At 42.4% G+C, this 21,608-nt stretch overlaps 2 protein-coding genes across 2 annotated transcripts; both read left to right on the top strand.

Annotated features, from left to right (window-relative positions):
• The first annotated feature begins 1,389 nt into the window (after nucleotides 1-1,389).
• On the top strand, nucleotides 1,390-6,950 carry ube2g1a (ubiquitin-conjugating enzyme E2G 1a (UBC7 homolog, yeast)). The gene is made up of 6 exons (XM_020650448.3): nucleotides 1,390-1,604; nucleotides 3,264-3,366; nucleotides 3,457-3,554; nucleotides 4,699-4,877; nucleotides 5,230-5,349; nucleotides 5,668-6,950. Exons 1-5 carry the CDS (start codon nucleotides 1,559-1,561, stop codon nucleotides 5,314-5,316), a joined length of 513 nt encoding a protein of 170 aa, XP_020506104.1. The 5' UTR covers nucleotides 1,390-1,558; the 3' UTR covers nucleotides 5,317-5,349; nucleotides 5,668-6,950.
• Nucleotides 6,951-8,796: 1,846 nt separating this feature from the next.
• ankfy1 (ankyrin repeat and FYVE domain containing 1) lies at nucleotides 8,797-21,606 on the top strand. The gene is made up of 25 exons (XM_020650432.3): nucleotides 8,797-8,929; nucleotides 10,568-10,778; nucleotides 10,898-11,016; nucleotides 11,443-11,578; nucleotides 11,706-11,829; nucleotides 13,286-13,435; nucleotides 13,551-13,716; nucleotides 13,889-14,093; nucleotides 14,197-14,265; nucleotides 14,439-14,641; nucleotides 14,748-14,845; nucleotides 15,100-15,301; nucleotides 15,391-15,489; nucleotides 15,601-15,754; nucleotides 16,110-16,278; nucleotides 16,731-16,849; nucleotides 17,019-17,175; nucleotides 17,301-17,501; nucleotides 17,588-17,764; nucleotides 17,880-18,027; nucleotides 18,781-18,871; nucleotides 19,046-19,170; nucleotides 19,270-19,416; nucleotides 19,724-19,814; nucleotides 19,909-21,606. Exons 1-25 carry the CDS (start codon nucleotides 8,920-8,922, stop codon nucleotides 20,039-20,041), a joined length of 3,504 nt encoding a protein of 1,167 aa, XP_020506088.1. The 5' UTR covers nucleotides 8,797-8,919; the 3' UTR covers nucleotides 20,042-21,606.
• The last annotated feature ends 2 nt before the right edge of the window (nucleotides 21,607-21,608 follow it).

Consider the following 21,608-nt stretch of genomic DNA (forward strand, 5'->3'; position numbering starts at 1 on the left):
ATCTCAAACATCGTCTGCAGAAAGTGCAGAATAGAAACTTCAGTGTGACATCAAACAAGCTAATTGTTACAGAGGAAAAATGCTGAAAAATGAAAAATGAAACTTCACAATTTTTAAGATGTGACAACAGTCATTGCTTTAAACAGATTTGACTGTTTATGTGTCAATGTGTATGGTATGGAGTGGGGGTGGGGGTGGTAGGGGGCTTGAAAATATTTAATCATCTGACAACGGGGAGCCGACAGAAAAAGGATGGGAACCCCTGTAAGGGTTTTAGGATCACATCAGTTGTCGCCATCTACTGTTGACTGTGAGTATTACAGAAGTGAAGCATGTTATTCTACAGTCAGAATTATTGTAATCCACTCTCATTACTGTAGGTACAGCAGTTGATAAAAACAACACACAGTGTGTGTGTTTATTGATTTAAGTAAAGTGTTTGACACAATTGACCATACTTTACTTTTGCAGAAACTTGAAAACTATGTTATAAGAGGTGTTGCAAGACATTGGTTAGGAAGGTACTTAGAAAATAGGTTACAATATGTAAAATTTAATAACACTGAATCTCACCTTAGAAAAGTTACTTGTGGTGTACCACAAGGATCAATATTAGGCCCCAAGTTATTTATACTTTATTTAAATGATCTTTGTAGAGGTTCTTAATATGTTAAAATGTGTTACATGATACACATTTATTTTGTTTTGGAGAGTACATGACTGAATTATTGAAAAAATTTGAAACCGAACTGAGGAAGTTAAGAAAACTGGTTTGATATGAATAAGTGATCACTAAATGAAGAAAAAACAACATGTATGGTGTTTGGTGGTGATAGGGTTGACTTTAAAATACAAATTAAATTAAATGGAATTAAAATAAATAGAGTTTATGAAACAAACTTTCTAGTAGTGATCATAGATCATAAACTTTGTTGGAAGCCACACATAGAATACATCAAACGAAATTTGTCTTAATCTATTGACATTCATTACTTGATCTATTAAATAAAAAATGCCCACATTATATATTGTATTGCTCACTTATCATGCCATATATGAGTTATTGGGCTCCCCGGTCTCTAGCACAGTTATTTTGAGGGTCCTGAGCTGAAATGTTTGGGAAAACCTGAACTAGTTAATGCTGACAGCCCTAACGTATTTTTAAAATTCTAATATATAGACAAAGACATTATTACATGGGTTTTTATTGATTTACTTTTTTTTCCATGTTTCTTCTTCTTCTCCTTATTATTATTATTATTATTATTATTATTATTATGTTAAATGATCTTGTAAAACTGCGTCCCTTCTAAATACTCCGGTACACTAGGTGGCGGTATGCAACTTTAAATCGTGTTTGTAATCCTCCAAAAGCACAAAGAAGACGAAGAAGAAGAAGTCACTGTTGCAGGCGAGAGCGACGAAGAAGAAGAATGAGGAGAATGCTAAACGGAACATAAGAGAGGACGGAGTGCTGTTTTGTTTTAGTGAAGGTTAAATTAAACCTGTTACCTCAAGTGTTGAACATTGAACATAGCTGCGGTATATTCGCTGAACTATGACGGAGCCTCAGTCAGCGCTGTTACTCAGGAGACAGCTTGCAGGTAAATGAAGCTAACTGATGCTAACGATGTCCGTTAGCTGTGATTCAAACGGACTGTTCATGTCCCAGAACAAAAAAACACTCAGCGTGGAAATTATAACACAAGTGGGTGAAAGACACACTCCTGTCTGGTCAGTGTGCTGACAGACCTGGACGTGACGTGAGTGTCGACGTTGAAAACGCTGTCAGAAGTCAACCGAGCGGTTAGCCTGACGTTAGCTTCTAGCTAGCTTGATGTGTTTACATTCATTAAAACTCAACGAGCCGGGACTCGTTTTGTTTTGTCATTTTGTGACGAGTATGATCCATGTTACTGTATTTATTCATTACTCTTCTAGAGGTTGCACTAGTCGTTTGATTTTGGCTGCTAACCATATTGAATTGTTGACAGATGAAGTTCGATTATAGAAATCATCATCACGATTATTTTTGATCGATATCGATATCACGATTATTGAACACGATTAATCATCTACATACCTTACGTTTATCTGATATATAAGCTCTTAACACTTTAACATCCTGAACCCATAAATAAGCAATTAATACTAAAATATTAATTAAAATAAATAATAACAATAATTAATGCATTTGAGAAAGGCCTTTGTCCACCTGCCGTTTTTATCTGAGCGTCTTTTTTCAATAAGTAAAGAGCAATCGTAGCAGAGAGAAGAAGCACAGCGCAGCGCGTCTTTTCCCAGCACCCCGCCTCTGTTTGAAAATCAACTGTAGCGATCTCATGCATCTCGTAGTGAGACACCTTTCTCCTGCTCGTCTGCACGCCTCTGTTTCAAACGTGTAAATAAATAGGTCTCGCTGCTGCCTTTAGTTGCAACAGCCTTTGAACAAACATAGAAGCAGTCTGGTTTCTTTGAGGTCTGACGCCGCAAAACCAAACTGGCTTCATAGAGGTGCATATACAAAATTGAATAAACCCAAAGACATTTGAAGCCTTTTTTTTAACCTTGAATAGTTCAGCTTAAATCTCTTTAGAATAAAAAAAAACAGTATCTGAACATATGAGACTATTACATAAGACCAATCAATCAAATGTTGACCTTCTCAAAAGCATGTTCATTTATGCACTCTAGACTTGGTCAGGGCTCCTTTTGAATGAATTACTGCATCAATACTTTTTGGCGTGGAGGTAGTCAGCCTGTGATGTTTTGGAAGCTCAGGTTGATCTGATAGCGGTCTTCAGCTCGTCTGTATTGTTGGGTCTGGGGTCTCTCATCTTCCTCTTGACAATACTCCACGGATTCTCTGTGGGGTTCAGGGCAGAAGTCCAGAGTGAAGTGATTTTTGGTGACATATGATCTGCTGTTGTTGGCCCCATGTGTTTAATCCAGTCCAGAGTCGACGCAGCCGTCTACAAGGACATTTTCAAACACTAGCCTCTGTCTGTTGACGAGCTTTAATCAGATGCTGATTTCCTTTTCCAGCAGGACTAGGTACCTTCCCACAGAGCCAAGACCCCCAGTAACTGGTTTGCTGACCATTGATTACTGTGCTTGATTGGCCAGCTAAATCACCTGTCCTAATGTTCTGAGATGCACTTGAGTTAACTCCTGTTCCTGTTGTTAGCTTCAACAAGTCATGCTAACAAATATTTACATTCTGAGATGTTTTTCATTTGACTGACTCTTTATTTTATACCCAGAGCTGAACAAAAACCCAGTGGAGGGATTCTCAGCAGGCTTGATTGAGGACAACGATCTCTACAGATGGGAAGTCCTGATTATTGGGCCTCCAGACACATTGTAGTAAGTCTGTCACTGTTATAGACCGGGAACTCATATTGCTTCGATGATTTATTAGATCAAATGAAATAATGATTTTGTTTCTGTTCACAGTGAAGGTGGTGTGTTTAAAGCTCATCTGACATTTCCCAAAGACTACCCTCTCAGGCCACCGAAGATGAAGTTTATTACAGACATTTGGCACCCTAATGGTAGGTACACTTTCAGCACATTGTGATAGACGTATGTCTTTATTTGAATTAAGACCGGTTTTGGAAAGTGATTGTGTATCTCTCAACAAGGTGTTGAAATGTTGCCCTACCTTTTTTATATTGAAGAAACATTCAGAGGAATACTTTTTTATATCAAGGTCAGTAAGGGTCACATATCAGTGACCCGGGCCTGGATCTGAGTACACTTGACCCCAAAGTCCAGTTTATTTGATCAGTGTCAACACAAACGTACCATACTCGGGGGCCGAGTCCCCTTGAAGAAGTGGTCGTTGGCACAATTCATGTATACATGAGGAGTACGGATCGCAGGAGATGTGAACGTAGCCGCACTTAAACTAGGAAGGGGACCGCAATGTGGTGTCATTCTAAACGGATCCTGTCGTATCGTTTTGTGATCTGGCGCTATATAGAAAATAAAATGAACTTTACCATCAAGGGGGGCGGGGGGGCCGTTGGGGGGGGCTGGCCGCCCCCCTTATATAATGGTAGGGGAAACACTGGAGTGGTTGCCATGGTGGCTTCATCTTCATTCTGCTTTTTGGCAGACTTGCAAACCTACAATGTACTTACACAAGTGTACTCAGACATAACGATGTTACTAATGACGTGATTGCAGACGATCAGGGGACTGGGGAGAGGGGCCAATCAGGCTTGGGCACGGTACCAAACAATCATGGCTTATGTAAAGACGGCCTAAAAGTGCGCCGGTGATGTTAACGTCGCCTTAGTAAGTCGAAAGATTTCCAACTCAAAGTGCTCGGAGCAGCCACACATAAAAGGCGGAGCACCCTGAAAAAGGGTGGCCGCCTGCTGCTGCAAACGCTCTCTCCTCATTGAAAACAAAGTGGAAAAGACGCTAGCCCTTAGAAATAAACAGCAGGTTGACTCTAGAAATGTAGTCATTTTAAAAAGGAAGATTAGGGAGCGATTAATGAGTACCCACCTTCTGTAGACACAAGTAGGCCTTTGCTAAATCCTACACAAATCCATATATACAGTATATAGATATATTAGTGAAGTTGATTTGCTGAATGTCATATGTGATAAGAGTACAAGAATCAAACATTTAAAACCCATCATCCTACAGCTAGAGCTTCAACGTGTTCTGTTTTTGTATTTCCAGTCGACAAGAATGGAGATGTTTGTATTTCTATTCTACACGAGCCTGGGGAGGACAAGTACGGCTACGAGAAGCCCGAGGAGCGCTGGCTGCCGATCCACACAGTGGAAACCATCATGATTAGTGTTATCTCTATGCTCGCAGACCCAAACGGGGACTCGCCAGCCAACGTGGACGCAGCGGTAATGTTGATTAGAAATGGTGTAGAAAAAAACTGGAATTCTGTTTTAGTTCAACATTTAAAGGGGGATCTTATGACTTAATTATAATCTGATTTAAGCTACACATTTCAGCTAAAACAAGAACCCCTTCATCATGTTTTGGATTGCTTCTATAGAAACTGTTTAACAAAATAAAAGATCAATAAATATGAATAACTTTATAACAAGTGTTGATTTAATCATTTAAACCATTATATAAGGTTTAGTTATTCTTATAATTAAAGCAAATGATGAATATTAACGGTGAGAAATGCACAACAAAGAGATATAAACATCAAACTACATGATCTTTATTTTATTCCTCCCGCTGCAGAAAGAGTGGAGGGAGGACAGACACGGAGCGTTCAAGAGGAAAGTGGCCCGATGTGTACGAAAAAGCCAAGAGACTGCGTTTGAGTGATATTTAGCAACGATCTAGCTTCAAGTTTTCAGGGTGAGTATATTCACTCACACCGTGTCCGAACTGCACTGTATGAAACGTGGTGCTTTAGGATCGAAGGTGGACAAATGGACGCTTGTGGTGCTTTGAACAAAGCTTTTCTCCGCTGTTGATTCGAGTCGAAGCTCAACCTCTCAGTCACCGATGTGGATATTATTAATGCACCACTATGTTGCGCCGTACAGCCTAGAGGTTATGACGCACGCACCATGTACAGAATCAATATGAATGTGAATGAGCGTAGTTCTTTATCATGTGTGATTGGTCATGCCTCTTCCTCATGTGTGTAATTGGTTCTATGCTCTCCGACAGGTCTCCAATTGAAAATCAACATGGCACTGTTTCCTGCACTCTTCCACCCCGTCGTCCGGGTTCGCCCTTCTTTGTCCTGGCAGGAACAGACTGGCTTCTGTAGGCCGCAATAGAACATAACAGTGACTACCAAGGCTGACAGAAAACCGCCAAGCAAGTGCCAACTCCAACAAAACAAGAGAAAACATCCCAGAAGACGACGAACCCCATCTCTCAAGTCTATGAACTGCTTCAACATTCAGGAAGATATTGTAAAGACGTGTAAATAGAACAGACTAAACCGGATAATATATAAACTCCCTCTCCATCCATCAGGACTCTTAGACCAAATGAATAGCGCTGGTTCCACATAGATATATTTTTGTTCTTTTTCCCCCTCTCTCCGCTCCAGCATGCATTAGCTCTCTTTAGGTTGTTTTAACAGGAGGTCTTCATAGAAAGGGGATGTTGTCAGAGGGACGTCAGCAGTGAAGAACTTGATTGATTCGAGCCAGACGTGACCTGACTGATGAAGGTTTTTTTTCTTTTGAGGAATACCGCCATGTTGGAAAACACAGCTGTTCTTTTCTTTTCAGGTTCTCTAACACTCTTTGAACATCACATTTTGTTTTCTGTCTTTAAGTCTTAGCATCCCGTTAAGAGTCGACTTAAAAACAGGAAACCTTCCCGATTTTTCGTGCTTTTTTTTTTCAAAAGTGCCTCCTAAATAGATGCTAGGCCGCTTCACAAGGGCATTGAACAATTCTTAAAACCTAATAAAAAGGATGGAGGACTTGTGTGCCACCTATGTATAAATTAATTTAATAGGGAGTGCACAGGCAGTCTGTATGATTAGGGTTTTGGTAATAATTTGGTGTAGCAATAACTCCTCTAGTGTAAAGTGTACACATGTTAATTTTGGATATCCTGATCCGGTTTGAGGTCCTCATCTCTAGTTTTCTTTTAGCAGCCTCCGTTCCTCCTGTGTTGTCCTCAGTAGAAAATGTTATGCATGCTTTATTGTCCTATTTTAATTTTTTTGGTTTGTTTTTGTTTTTGCAGAAAGTTTCTCGGAGTTTGTTTGCAAATGTCCGAGTGTTTGTGTAAACAGTATGTGTGCGCATTTTGTTTCGTCACCCCCTCCCCCCCACACGCCTCACACACAATCTCATGATTCCTCTGCTCACTGAACGGTTGCAGTTTTGCCTAATGTACAAAGACAAAATACTGATGTATATTTTTCATGTTATGAATCCTGTCACCTGTAGTGAGTTCTTCTAAAATATGACTTTTTTCAATATTTACCTGTGTATTTTATTCAGCTGTAACATGAATCCCTGATGGCACGAGGCAGCAGAAACCTTTCTTTGACACATAGAGTGACGTTCTCATTGTAGATTTATTTCTTGATTTTTTTTAAAGGCATGATACATGGTATATACACACTTAAGTTTCAATGATACAGTAACCCTTACACAAATCATGGAGGCAGACCTCAGCACACAGATCCAGAGAACATTAACAACTTCAGCTGCAGCTGCAGACCAGCAAGGAAAAAGTAGAAGAATAAATAAATATAATTATAACAAATAATGCTCATCACAGCAGAGGCGAGTCAAATCAAGAACACATCTGAATGGAGATCCATCCTATCAGGGATGAGACTGAAAATGATCTGGACTTGTCATCCACCTTTATGTAGTCCCTGAACCTGTCCCAGGGAGACCCCTCCTCCACCCCACTGTCACTGGATCTGTTCAGCATACATTCATAAGATGCTGTTTCAGGCCGTTGATGTTTTCCAGCATCTTAAAATAACCCAACAGACTGTTATTGTATCCACATGATCACAGAAAATGTATTTTTGGTTACCTGGTGTGTTTCTAGGATTTAAAGACATGCACATATTTAGATAATAGTGAAAACAACATTTCATGAGTTGTGATTTTAACCCCTTGATCTACTTGGTTCTACTCTGTTCAAATCATACATTTCTATGATTTTATTTCATGTTTATTTTCTATGGAGCAAGTAACCAAACGCCACACACTACAGCGTTTAAAGCCTGAGCTCATTTGCAACGCTGGTCCCTAGATGGGCCTTTAAAAGACAACAGAACCAAACAAGCTCAACAATAAAGAGACAGGACAGTACAGGATACAAACTATCATACAATAAAAGAATGTAAAACAGAAAGAGCAAGATCAGACATGACCACAAGACTGAGTCCTCTTTAAGAAGCATTTCAAATGACTCAAGTCTGGTTCCAGTGTGAGCTCTACAGGTAAAGCGTTTCACTTGTGATCCCCTGAAATGAAAAGGCTGCCCTTCCCAAGTGAAGATTTATAAAATGTCACCTCACAGTCTCCATCAGAAGCTCCATGTGTTACAGAGCCTGATAATCTAAGCGGAGCCACAAGGTCACAGAGCACCTGAGGAGCCTGAAGACTTTAACATTCATGGATGAGTTTAAGAGAAGCAGTTTGAATAGTTTAATAGTTTGTATTCACAGTGAGTATCGTTCTAGTTTTAATATGTTAGTGTACTAAATTTACAGTCACAGGCTTTATTTTTTGTAGGAGTCACTAAATAAAACTCATTTTGTTAATAGTAACCCACACAGACAAATATGAGTTATCAGTCCTACTGTTACAGTGACAACGTAACGGCATGCAGGGTTTAAGATCAGACACGGTTTTGTTTGGTCTGAGATGATGCTGCAGTGCTTGTGATTTGTAATACGTTGCACTTGAAGCTTTATAAAAAATATATATTGAAGTTAGGGTTCACAGATACCTGAAGGGGTTTAAATAACAGCCCATATTGTCAGTTTTTACATTAGTCCATGGAAAATATCCTGTCATAGTTTAGGATTTTTGGGAGGGCCATTTAGATTTCAAGGGGTGGGGGGCATGCCAGCCCTGGACACGCCCCTGCTTAGCAGGTTACTAACGTTTTTGTATTGTTTTTTTGGGCAGATACACTATGGTTTGGCAGATGCTCCTGAAGGCAACGCATGTTTGACAACCGTTGAATGACTTAAGTGTTCACACCGTGCTGCCTCTGAGTTTATGCTAGCTTATTATGAATACAACCCCCGTGTTTTAGGATGTCTTTTTTTTTAAAAAGATTTATTTTCGGGGAGGAAGGAAAGAGCCGAATGATAAATAACGAGTTTTGGCAGTCACTTGAACGCAGCACCTCCGCCTACTGTCCGCCGCTCCGTCATATCGCGATAGAGACCGTTGGGCTACGGAGCTAACGTTGAGCAACATGGCGGAAGGTATGAGATTTGGTTTTTTGACTATTTGGTTCACTCCCTGTTCTCCTCGTTTGCTTGTTGAACTGTTGGGCCGAATCAACTAGTGTCTCTTCAGTCTATGAACACCTTCCATTGGGTGTGGTTTAAGATATGACCCGCTGCGTCTCTTGTAATGTCACACTGTGAGCTCTGTCGTTCAACGTTAGCCCTCGTAGATGTTGCTAGCTTTTCTTTTCTTTTTTTTATAGCTACGAGTTTAGTACTGAGGCAGATTGCCGGGTTGCTACGTTAGAAATAACCTTATTGTTGACAAAAACTGCAGGCAGCGTCTGCAGTGATGTTAAACTAAACGTGAACGGTCAGGTCTGCGTCAGACTGTCTACATAACCCTCACTGAGGCTGATTGATCCACACGCATCTTTATATGATCCATCATGATAAACCGTGTTAACACAGTTATCTTCAGTGGAGGATAATGACAGGGCAGCAGGCTTCACAGGTGTCCCTCCCTGTGAGGCATTACCTGGCTGGCAGAGGGCACCACCTATATTTGGCCTCGTAGACGTGAGCCAAATATATGCTGTGTGTTCCTCCTTAATGAAAATCTACTTACCAACACAGAGACAGAGTGCTACAGTGAATCTGCAGTGGTGCAGCTGTATGAAGCTGATCCATCGATTCTGAATAAATCACGTGTTTGCCAAAGCTTTTACTGAAGTGCACTCGTTGTATAAATAAAGAGAAGGCCAATGTTTTATTTAAAATCACCCTTGCAGTTCTGTAATTATGTTGTTTTGCAGTGACAGATGGTTAATGCTTGTGCTCTCGGCTTTGCATTGCTGTACAGAGTCTGTAAAAGAAAGATGCACAGGTCTGTTTTTGTTTATAGAGCATTGTTTTTAAGTGCACACGTTCTGTTTTATTTCACAGTTCTCTTTGGACAAACTTTCCCAAAGCTTCATTTTTGGTTTGCAAACACACACGTCATTCCAGTTAGATCCTGCGGACATTAAGTGGATTTTGTTATATTCTAAGAATTTCTTCAGAGGCCGGTTGGTGGGCTTTAAGCTGCAGCTCTGCTCCAACATGCCGCCCTTCCTGTGTTCAGCAGATCAGGTGGTTTTCAGAAACACCCCCCCATCTGATCCTCATGACCAGTAGCTCTGCCAGTGAGGGTTTACGAGAGAGGACAAAGTAACGTGCTGCATCAGCATTCTTTCCTCAGTAAAACTTTACTGGTTTAAAGGAAGGAAATGGGCCTCAATGAAACTCCCTGAGATCTGTCGAAAGTGTCCCTAAGAGGAAGAGGGAAAGCATTGACTAAACAAAAACACCCAGAGCCTGCCATAGTCTGTTTTTTGAGCTTGAGGAATGTTTATCTTCTATATCCATTTCAGGGAATACTAGAAAACTTTCCAGTGCAAACTTCTGTGACATATGGAAATAAGAGCTCAAGTGACACTTCTCAGTGTTTATAGTTGCACACAGCGTAACCTCTATGGTGTTCCTCCAAGCACACTCGCTACTTATTTTAAACTAACATAGACCACCTTTGTTTCTTTGAACTGAGAGGCGACTCTAAACTGTCTTTCTAACTACTTTTCTATCACTGCATCCTGTTTCTCCTCCGCCCGTCTCCTGTACCTTGGCGTGGGACAGAGGAGGTGGCCAAGCTGCAGAAGCACCTGGCCCTGCTCAGGCAGGAGTACGTGAAGATGCAGCAGAAGCTGGCCGACACAGAGAGGCGCTGTGCTGTGCTCGCTGCCCAGACCTCCGGCCAGGGCTCCTCCAGCCCTGCAGCCGCTGCAGACACCTTCATCAGCCGCCTGCTCGACATCGTGGCCGACCTCTATCAGCAGGAACAGTACAGGTGAAGGTCGACAGGATGACTACAAATGTCTGCAATGTCTTTTGAAGAAGGTTGTCAGAGACTTAGAATATTTGTGATAAATACTTTGTTACTCAGAGTGGAATGTGTTTGTGTTTCAGTGATCTCAACGTGAAAGTGGCAGGACAGAAGCTAAGTGCCCATAAGTTTGTGCTAGCTGCTCGTAGTGATGTCTGGAGCCTGGCCAACATGGCCTCCACCTCAGAACTGGACCTAACCGGTGAGCCACCCTGATTTGACTAGTTTAATAAAGAAGTAGCTGAGGTCATTATGGAAATCAGTATGTTGCCCACTTGCTCCTCTGTCGGTCGACATGCTAACAGGTTAATAGATGATGAATGGATATTTATTTTGTCAAAGTCCAGTATTGGGCAGCTCGAGGTCGGTTTCTGCCCTCAGGCCTATTTCTCTTTAAAGATAATCGTTTAGGGTTCAAGTTCGTATAAAGGTGAGAAAATGTATGTCCTAAAAAATCAAATAAAAATCAAATATTTGTTTTAATTAGAAAAAGTTGATTATTTTTTTAGTCATTGTTATTTACAAAGCCAAGTGCAGCGGGGTGACCAAACATTATTTTTTTCTTCTGATCAATAGCTAAACTGTTTTCACTCTGACACCCTGTCTTTATGTCATGATGGATTTCCAGACTGCAAACCTGAGGTTGCCATGGCGATGTTGCGGTGGGCATACACAGACGAGTTGGAGCTTAGTGAAGATGACGCCTTTCTTATTGACCTGATGAAGCTGGCCAACCGCTTCCAGCTCCAGCTGCTCCGAGAGAGGTGAGCACGAGGCGTTTATTCATACTGAAGGCGGAAATAAAAATTCCAATTTCAGTAGCTGAATTAACGTCGCATAATATTCAAAAGAGCAGAACGTGGTAACACTTTGGTTTCTCTGCTGGGATAGGTGTGAAAAGGGTGTGATGTCCTCAGTGAATGTTAGAAACTGCATTCGCTTCTACCAAACAGCTGAGGAGCTGAACGCCACCACCCTGATGAACTACTGTGGGGAGATCATCGCCAGTCACTGGGTCAGTAAATCAGACAGAGGCTGTATTCCTCACCTACTCCCCTGTCAGCTAGTATCCTGCGTCTTCTTTTGATCAGTCAAATAAATCACTCAGAGGATATTTGTTGTGTAAAAAATATGAGAAAAATTAGATACCGATATATCGGCCAATATCTTTCTTAGATCTATGTTCGATCTGTAGAGATAGATATAGATATACACATTTATTGTGTTGAGCCCTCAAAGTCAGTTATCAAACACTTGTGGAAAAGATTTATAATGAAGACAAGATGGTCACTCAACTGGAAAGTAACTGAGCATGTACGTGCATCACCGCTCGACACTCTGGAGAGTGATGATGCTTGTTATAATCCATATAGCGCCCTCTGCTGGTGAAAGAGAACTGCTAGTTTAATACAATGAACCGCAAATGTAATTTTATTTGACAGGTCAATAAATCTATTTATCTGAAATAAAATAGTCACTTGATATCGGGCGATATTATCTGCTGGCCGACTAATCGGTCGGGCTCTGGTAAAGAAGTGTGTTTCTGCAGCATGCAGTTAATCCTTTGGTTCTGACTTCTACCCTGGGGCAGTTTTACAAGCATGAATACATACTACACAGAAAGAATCAGTCGTCTCTGTGATGGTCTAGACTCTAGTTTCCTCTGTTAGGTGATGAAGAGGTATCATTACCAGCTTATAACTCCACAAAGTAGCTTCAATCTATTTGAGCAGTCAGGATGAGCACCAAACTCTGACTTTCTTTTAAAAAAAAAAATGCAACTTTTGAATCTTAAAATCATAATAAAATTATATTGCCAAGTACATTTTACACATACAAGGAATTTGACTCAGTCTTTTTGGTGCAAAAAGTAATTGTCAAAGGACTCACACAAAAATCGTAAGAAGCTATAAAAACAGCAGAGCTCCTGCTGACAGGGAACTTAAATAGAATCAGATACAAATTTACAAGCAATTAAAACATATATTATAGAATATAAACAAATGAAAACACTAAATGTACTGAAGGTGCATGGAGGAGCTGTGCATCTGTGTGCATGATTACAGCTCAAATGACTGTGTAACGTGTTGTTTATGTGCAGCTTCATCTCCCTGAGTTAACTCTTTTTGGACAGATCAAGGTTATTGTGTTGCTCACTCGAGTTTATCATCTCCTTCTTTATGAGACAATAAATCCAGCTGTCAAGGTTATCTTTACGACTCTGTTGCAGAAATCGACTCCTGTCACTATTCTCTGATACCTCACACCTCATTTTGTCTCATGTATTGGCACAAAGGCTGATAAAATCTTACTATAATAAAATAAAAAAACATGTTTACATTATTTATCACGTTTCCATCTATAGTGAGTGAGAGTGATCTATAGGGGATTCTTATTTCCCATCCTGTGTAAACACTGATTGTCCGACTCTGACAGTAGTTTGTTGTTTTCAAACGATTGTCTCGTGTTAGGATGATCTGAGGAAAGAAGACTTCAGCACCATGAGTGCCCAACTCCTGTACAAGATGATCAAATCGAAAACGGAGTTCCCCCTTCACAAAGCCATCAAAGTGGAGCGAGAAGACGTCGTCTTTCTTTATCTCATCGAGATGGACTCTCAGGTGAGCTCTCTATCAACTGCTCACTCGCCTGTTTATTTACCACCGTAACCAGCATGGTGGAAGAAAGGTGTCAGTTTTGCATTTGGATCCTGATGACATTATTTCTCACTTTCAGTTACCCGGCAAGCTGAATGAAGTAGACAACAACGGTGACCTGGCCCTTGACCTGGCGCTCTCTCGTAAATTGGAAAGTATTGCCACCACTCTCGTTAATAGCAAAGCCGATGTGGACATGGTGGACCAGAGCGGCTGGAGCCTCCTGCACAAAGCCATCCAAAGAGGTATGAGGATTGATTACATTACACCCCCACCCCCACCCCATTATGTTAACTAACTAAATGTGAAGTATCGTCCTTTCCATTCAAGTCATTTTCTTGCGTAACCTCAATAACTGAGAGAACGCTTGATTTTGTAGTTGTGTATTTTTGAGATTCTTTCTTCTTCCTCTTGCAGGCGATGAGTTTGCATCCATCTTCCTGATTCGTCACTCGGCTCAGGTGAATGCAGCCACGGTGGGGGCGGTTGAAACTCCTCTTCACCTGGTCTGTTCTTTCAGCCCCAAGAAACACTCTGCTGAAGTGATGGGTGGTATGGCCCGGATCGCAGAAGCCCTGCTTAAGACCGGGGCTAACCCCAACATGCAGAACAGCAAGGGCAGGTAGGTGACGCGGCTCCCGGTTTGAACACTTCTATCAGTTTCTGATAACCAGACCTGATAAGTATGGTGGTAATTCAGTGTTGCCTCTTGTTGCTGGTTTTAGAACTCCGTTGCATGAAGCGGTTTCCTCAGGGAACGAGCCCGTGTTCAACCAGCTGCTGCAGTGCAAACAGTGAGTGACACTCACTGACAAAAATCTCACACACAGCGTGCATACTGTTTACAATACATTGGAAGTCATAGGATGAACACATGTGACTAATTTGACATAATGTGTCTCTGGCATCGTCTCACTCTGGAAATAATCCCGTGTTTAACCGGAGGTAATCTGTCCATCTCGTTAAGGCTTGACCTGGAACTCAAAGACCACGAGGGCAGCACGGCTCTGTGGCTGGCCCTGCAGTACATCACCATGTCTTCAGACCCTTCAATAAACCCATTCGAGGACGATGCCCCGGTAGAGAACGGCACCTCTTTCGACGAGAATAGCTTTGCAGCCCAGCTTATCCAGAGAGGAAGCAACCCTGATGCACCTGACGCCACCTCAGGTGTTGTTTCATGACCTCACATCCCCGTACCTTCTTAATAAAAATGCTGCTGGAGCCTGTAAGAACATTTGAAAATCCTCATCTCGTCGTGTTTTATCCCTCGTAGAAAACTGTCTCATGCAGAGAGCAGCTCAGGCGGGCAACGAGGCAGCGTCTCTGTTCCTCGCCACTCACGGAGCCAAGGCCAACCACGTCAACAAATGGGTGTGTATGAACGTTTGGAACGTTTTGATTATTGGACAGAGTGTGAAATATTATTGCCACCAAATGTATAAACTTTGACCTTAACAAATGGGTCATTTTTAAGTTAGAAATGACTCGTTTCTGTCTGCTGAGTCCCTACATTTGTTTCTGTACACCTTAAAGTTCCTTTATAACAAATCCTTAACTATGATGTAAGTGTTAAATTCCTATATGTTAATATTAAACATATCATTAACCTCTGTTCCTTGTTTCAGGGTGAGAGCCCGCTCCATACAGCGTGTCGCTGCGGTTTGGCGAGCCTGACAGCAGAGCTTCTCCAGCAAGGTGCCAACCCTAACCTCCAGACCCAGAAGGCTTTATCAGACGATCACCGCGACGTGGCCATGCAGACCCCCCTCCACATGGCCATTGCTCACAACCACCCAGATGTAGTCACAGTGATTCTCGAACAAAAAGGTCTGCGCATCTTTAGTAACTACATTTAATTAAAGAGCAAACACCCTGAAATGGATCCACTGATTCCTCCCTTCATGTCTATATTTCAGCAAATGCACTTCATGCCACCAACAACTTCCAGATCATTCCAGACTTCAGTCTTAAAGACGGCAGCGACCAGACGGTGCTGGGCCTGGCGCTCTGGACAGGTGTGTGTTCCAACAGTGGATTCTGTGTCATTATCTTCACAGGTCGTTCTCTTGTTATAAGACTGTTTCTGTATACCTGATGTAATATGATGTACTTTGTGTTCCTGCTAGGAATGCACACCATAGCGGCTCAGCTGTTGGGATCAGGGGCCTCTATCAATGATACGATGTCTGATGGACAAACCCTGCTGCACATGGCCATCCAAAGACAGGACAGCAAGAGTGCCCTCTTCCTCCTCGAGCACCAGGCAGACATCAATGTCCGGTAATGCCTGGCTCTACTGCGGTTTCTTTGACTTAATGATATAAGTTTGTTTATGCCTTTAGTAGTGACTGCACACAAAAGAACATGGGGGAAGAGGAAGATGACATAAAAAAGGGGTCACAGTCAACAAGGATGTCACGATCATGAGATTGTTTTGTTTTTTGAACCAGAATCAGTTTCATTATTTAATATGCTGTGATTAAATACCAGCCGGCTCAGAATGCTGTAGCTTTAAGAATAATAAAAGATCATTTTGTGACCAGAAAGACACCTTCACTGTTCAGGGAGGGTTTTTTTTTTTTTTTTTTAATATCCATGTCTTCTATATCTGTCTATTTTTCTCCTCCACTATCAGGACTCAAGAGGAGAAAACAGCGCTACAGATGGCCATCAGTAACCAGCTGCCACTCGTGGTGGATGCCATTTGCACAAGAGGAGCTGATATGTCTGTGGTGAATGACAAAGGAGAGCCTCCGTTGTGGCTGGCTCTTGTGAACGGCCTGGAAGACATCGCATCCACACTGGTGAGGACGGATGCATCTGCAATCAATTTAAGAAATGATTGTACCACATTTCTTCCTCCATAGCAAGTTGTTAACCGCCATGACACTTAATTCAATACGGAATGAAACCTCAATGAGAGGACACGTCACTTTTTTGTTGGGAGCTGCCTGCAATTATCTGAGCTTCTTAGTGCTTTAATGTCAACTGTGTACAATTTCCCACAAGTATGAATATATCACTTTCATCTCAGCCTTATCCAAAACATTTTGAGTTTGCAAGGACTTGATCTTAAACGACACAAAACCAATTCTATTTTCGATCTGTAGCTGAGCGTCTGCAAAAGTGTTTACAACACCTGCGCTCCCACCTGTAGCCCTCTCATCTGTCTTCTTATAATCTCCTCACACTGAATGTTTCTGCCTGGTCAACCGTATTCTCTCACGTTCGACTGTTTGATTTCTTTCTCACCAAGGTCCGCCACGGCTGTGATGCGACTTGTTGGAGCCCCGGACCCTCGGGCTGCCAGCAGACCCTCCTGCACAGAGCTGTTGATGAGAACAATGAGGTCTCCGCTTGTTTCCTCATCCGCAGGTCAGTCTCTCTCCATCAGGCTGCATTGTGAACTATCAAACATCCCAGTTTTTAATCAGAGTTTTCAAATTAAAATGAGGTTTCAAACTAAAGGTATCTCTTTTAAAGCTTCATATTGAGATGGAGGTAGACAGCTGTCCTAACTTCCTGTTTGTTTACCTGTGTGTAGCGGTTGTGACGTGAACAGCCCCAGGCAGCCGGGGCCTAACGGAGAGGGAGACGAAGAAGCCCGAGACGGACAAACACCCCTCCACCTGGCAAGCAACTGGGGTTTGGAGGAGGTGGTGCAGTGCCTTTTAGAGTTTGGAGCAAATGTTAATGCACAGGTCAGTTCAGTTCCTGCCGCATTGGCTCTGCTTTTGTTACTTCAACTTTAATCAGCATCCACGCTCCACATCTACAAAGTGAGTTGTAAACATGCTCTTTTTAATTTATGTTTTATTCCCATCAGGATGCAGAGGGCAGAGCTCCCATTCATGCTGCCATTAGCAACCAGCACAACGTGATCATACAGCTGCTCATTTCACATCCAGACATTCGTCTCAACATACGTGACCGTCAAGGCATGACCCCCTTCGCCTGTGCCATGACCCACAAGAACAATAAGGCAGCAGAGGCTATCCTAAAGAGGGAGTCAGGGGCTGCAGAACAAGTAGGGCGGATTCTAAAAGGCACTATTTTGTCTGATGTCACACTTCCATTCATCCCCTTTGACCTCAAACTGCTGTTTCCCTCCAGGTGGACAACAAAGGGCGTAACTTCCTGCATGTGGCTGTGCAGAATTCAGACATTGAAAGTGTCCTGTTTCTCATCAGTGTCCAAGCTAATGTCAACTCCAGGGTTCAGGATGCCGCCAAACTCACCCCTCTCCACCTGGCTGTCCAGGCGGGCTCTGAGATCATCGTCCGCAACCTGGTACACCCTCACATTCTCATGTGCTTCGGCTTTTTAGTAATTCGTTTCAAACCAAGTGTGATACAAAGAGCGATGCAGTCGATGCTGTTTTGATTTTGCACACGTCTTCTTTCAGCTGCTCGCCGGAGCCAAAGTCAACGAGCTGACCAAACACAGACAGACAGCGCTGCATTTGGCCGCCCAGCAGGACCTGGCCACGATTTGTTCGGTGCTGCTGGAGAACGGAGTAGACTTTGCTGCCGAGGATGAGAACGGCAATAATGGTACCTTTCATTCTCTGTTATTATGCTTTTCTTTCTGATCCGGGATCCTCCTGTTAAACAAATGAAAGCCAATCAAAACAAAGATCAGGTAACCAATCAGCTCTGAGGCCGGTCGATGTTTCATTTTCACTTTCACCTCGATATCTTGACAAACAGGACATTTGACTTATCAGTCCTTTTATGGTCATCAGGTGTGATGCAGGACAAATAATCAGTATTAACAGGACTTAAAACATTTTTTATTTACGGCTGCCTTCAAATAAGTTCAGTCTCTTTTTCTCTACTTTTCCTTCATTCTTTTAATAAAATGAATGGGCTAATAGTTTATTTTGCTTAATCTCATATTTCACTGTAACTTTTATGATTTTTAACCTGTCCTATCCAATGTAAGCCCTATTTTCCTATTTTGAACACATTTGTGATTAGTGAGAGTCGGTCTGTGTGATTTGTCTCTAAGGGCTGTTTCTGAAAGTCTGTCACTCGACACAGACGGCGCAAACTATGAGCCTAAATCCTTAAGAAGACGTTCTGAGGTGGATTGTTGAACAGAATCTATTTGGATTATGCGAGACCAGCAGGTGAACTTGTGTCCACAGCACCCCTGGGTGGGGGTTCCAGGGTGTCTTTGATTTTAGCTAAAGGAAAAAAAAAGGTGTCTTTGTTGTGTGGGTCGATTTAATCTCAACCCCACCACCCAAACATCCACTCATCATTACCGTAACATTAAAATGATTCTCTCTGTGTTCCTCACAGCTCTGCACCTGGCCGTGATGCAGGGTCGCCTTAACAATGTCCGAACCCTTCTCACAGAGTCCAACATCGATGCAGAGGCCTTCAATCTCAGGTACAGTCTTTTTGTGTCATGGTCAGACTTCAGGTCAGTCGTACTCGAGCAGAAAGATTTCAGAAGATAAGACAGAAATAAAAACATTGAGTATTAAAAAAAGTAGACAAACACAACCGTCTGAAGACTAAGTCAACCCTCCTCTCTCCCTGTCATCTTGTTCTGTCTGATCAGGGGTCAGTCACCGATGCATGTCCTGGGCCATTACGGGAAAGAGAACGCCGCCGCCATTTTTGAGTTGTTCCTTGAGTGTATGCCTGAGTATCCTCTGGACAAACCCGACAATGAAGGGAACACCGGTACCGAAGCTTTCTATAATATTATTAATAAGAGTACACGGACACTGTATTGATTCCTGCCCTACATTGAAAACATCTGTGACCTGTATTCTGTTTCAGTTCTGCTCCTCGCCTACATGAAAGGAAATGCGAACCTGTGCCGTGCCATAGTGAGGGCTGGGGCTCGACTCGGCGTCAATAATAATCAGGGCATCAATATTTTCAACTACCAGGTCGCAACCAAACAGTTGCTCTTCCGCCTTCTAGGTAAGTTCTGTTGCCTCATTACCCGCATGGCAGTCACATGATGCTCTGACACTCTGGGTTTTAATAAATAAAAAATAAAAAAACAGTTCAAGGATTTCTGGTGCGGCTGTGGCTCAGTTGGTAGAGTCGGTCATCTCTCAACCAGAAGGTCAGGGGTTCGATCCCCAGCTCCTGGAGCCACATGTCCAAGTTGCTCCTGCTGCTTCTGACCTGCGGTGTAAAAGCGCTTTGAGTAGTCAGAAGACTAGAAAATAACGATACAAGCTCAAGTCCATTTACCATTTTCTTCTCCTCATAATTTGTATAGACATGCTGTCCAAAGAGCCCCCATGGTGTGACGGGTCAAACTGCTATGAATGTGCCGCCAAGTTTGGTGTGACAACGCGGAAACATCACTGGTTAGTGTGGCCGTCAGATTTTTATTTAGTTTATGCTTTATGTAATGTTGTTGAACGTTGTCTCTAACTTTAACATCCTTTGTCTAAACTCTAGCCGTCACTGTGGGCGCCTGCTGTGCCACAAGTGCTCGATAAAGGAGATCCCCATCATCAAGTTTGACCTGAACAAGCCGGTGAGGGTGTGCGACATCTGCTTTGATGTACTGACTCTGGGTGGGGTATCATAATAAAGCGGTCTGGACCTCCTCCACCCTCTGACACTGGCCACGCCAGGCTGAACTCGGCACAGTTATTCCAGGCACACCAGGAGAAGGGACATCAGTAGCAGGACAAACTAACAAGAGATTCCTGGACACTTATGGACCTTCATCTTTCTAACGTTCCAGTCTTTGAAAAACCATCGATGTTCTAGAAGGACATTGTCTTTTTGTTGTTTTCTGATCAAAGTATCTTAACGTGGATATAAGCAGATCCCCAGCTCTGTGACGGCTGGACACAATTTGTTAATCGATTTCCCAAGATCAGTAATGTTCACGATGATTAGCGCTTATAATCTCAAGCAGGTAGCTGCTTCTGTGCGTACACATTGCAATTCAGTGATGAACTTTTCAATGATCAAAACTTTTTGTTCAGGTCGGGGGAAGGGGTTACTGCTCCCTGTTGGTAGATTTCACCATCTGCAGCCTTCATGCTATGTGACCTGCCCACAGACAAACACTCAATGAATTCTTGCATTTATACGACAGCTGAGGCTGCTATCATTTAAGAGCAGAGTAAAACAGTCAAATGAGCGTAGGTCAGTTTGATCTACAGACTGAACTGTCAGCATGTTCTCTGTAATCTCTCGTGTTGCTCTTCTGTCATCCTGACTGCGTACTGACCGGAGAGAGTGAGACAGACGAGGAGGACTTAAAGGGAAAGAAACCCAACGTAATCATTACATGAGCATCCTTTTCAAATGAGCTCTTCTCTAAAGTAGGCTCTAAATTATAACCCTGACATTGTTTGACTTCACTGTTAAAGGTGAACGACAGCACAACTGAGCAATGATGAAATTCCTTCTAATGTAACTTTTTGTATTCTGTGATCGCTCCGTCGTCTTGTTTACTTTTTAACATGAAATGTTTAGAAAATGCGACCTGAGAACCCCCACCCACCCTTTCCTTTTTTTTCCAAGAGGAACAACACAATTCTCTTCCACTGTCGTCATCCTCGGTTACAGAGAAGCCTCTTCTGCCTATGCATGTGATTTAATTTGTAGCCTTTTCATGTCCTCGTCATAATCATGAATCATGTTTCCAAATCAGCCATCAGATGATTACATTCCATTTTTTTTGATCTGCCATGAGGTCCTTTTGCAGGAAGTTGTGATTGTGATCAAAGTCCCCCAAACGTTGCCTCAAGTCGTCGTCTTGACTCGTCCCACGTAACGCTTCTTGATTTCTAAGCCTAACAGGTGCACTTTATCAGAGATCACGCGGCATCTTCGATCATCGGGGAGAATGTGGAGCGGAGGGCCGGCCGGCTCGTGGGGCCTCTTTAAGTATTGTTTAATTGTACAGATAAATGTGTGATATTTTTGACCACTACAACTGTTTTGTACTTTAATGCAGTTTGTGCTTGTCATTGTGACAAACCTAAATCTTGCCTCTGTTAATCTTTTATGCACATTGTTTAATCTTTTATGCACATTATATTGTATCTGTATGCTCAGATATCTAGCCTGTCTCTTCCTGATGTATCCTTTTAGAAGAAAAGGGAGGACAAATTTACATAAAGGTCATCAAAAACACA

The sequence above is a fragment of the Labrus bergylta genome, chromosome 14 (genome assembly GCF_963930695.1).
Source record: "Labrus bergylta chromosome 14, fLabBer1.1, whole genome shotgun sequence".
NCBI lineage: Eukaryota > Metazoa > Chordata > Actinopteri > Labriformes > Labridae > Labrus > Labrus bergylta.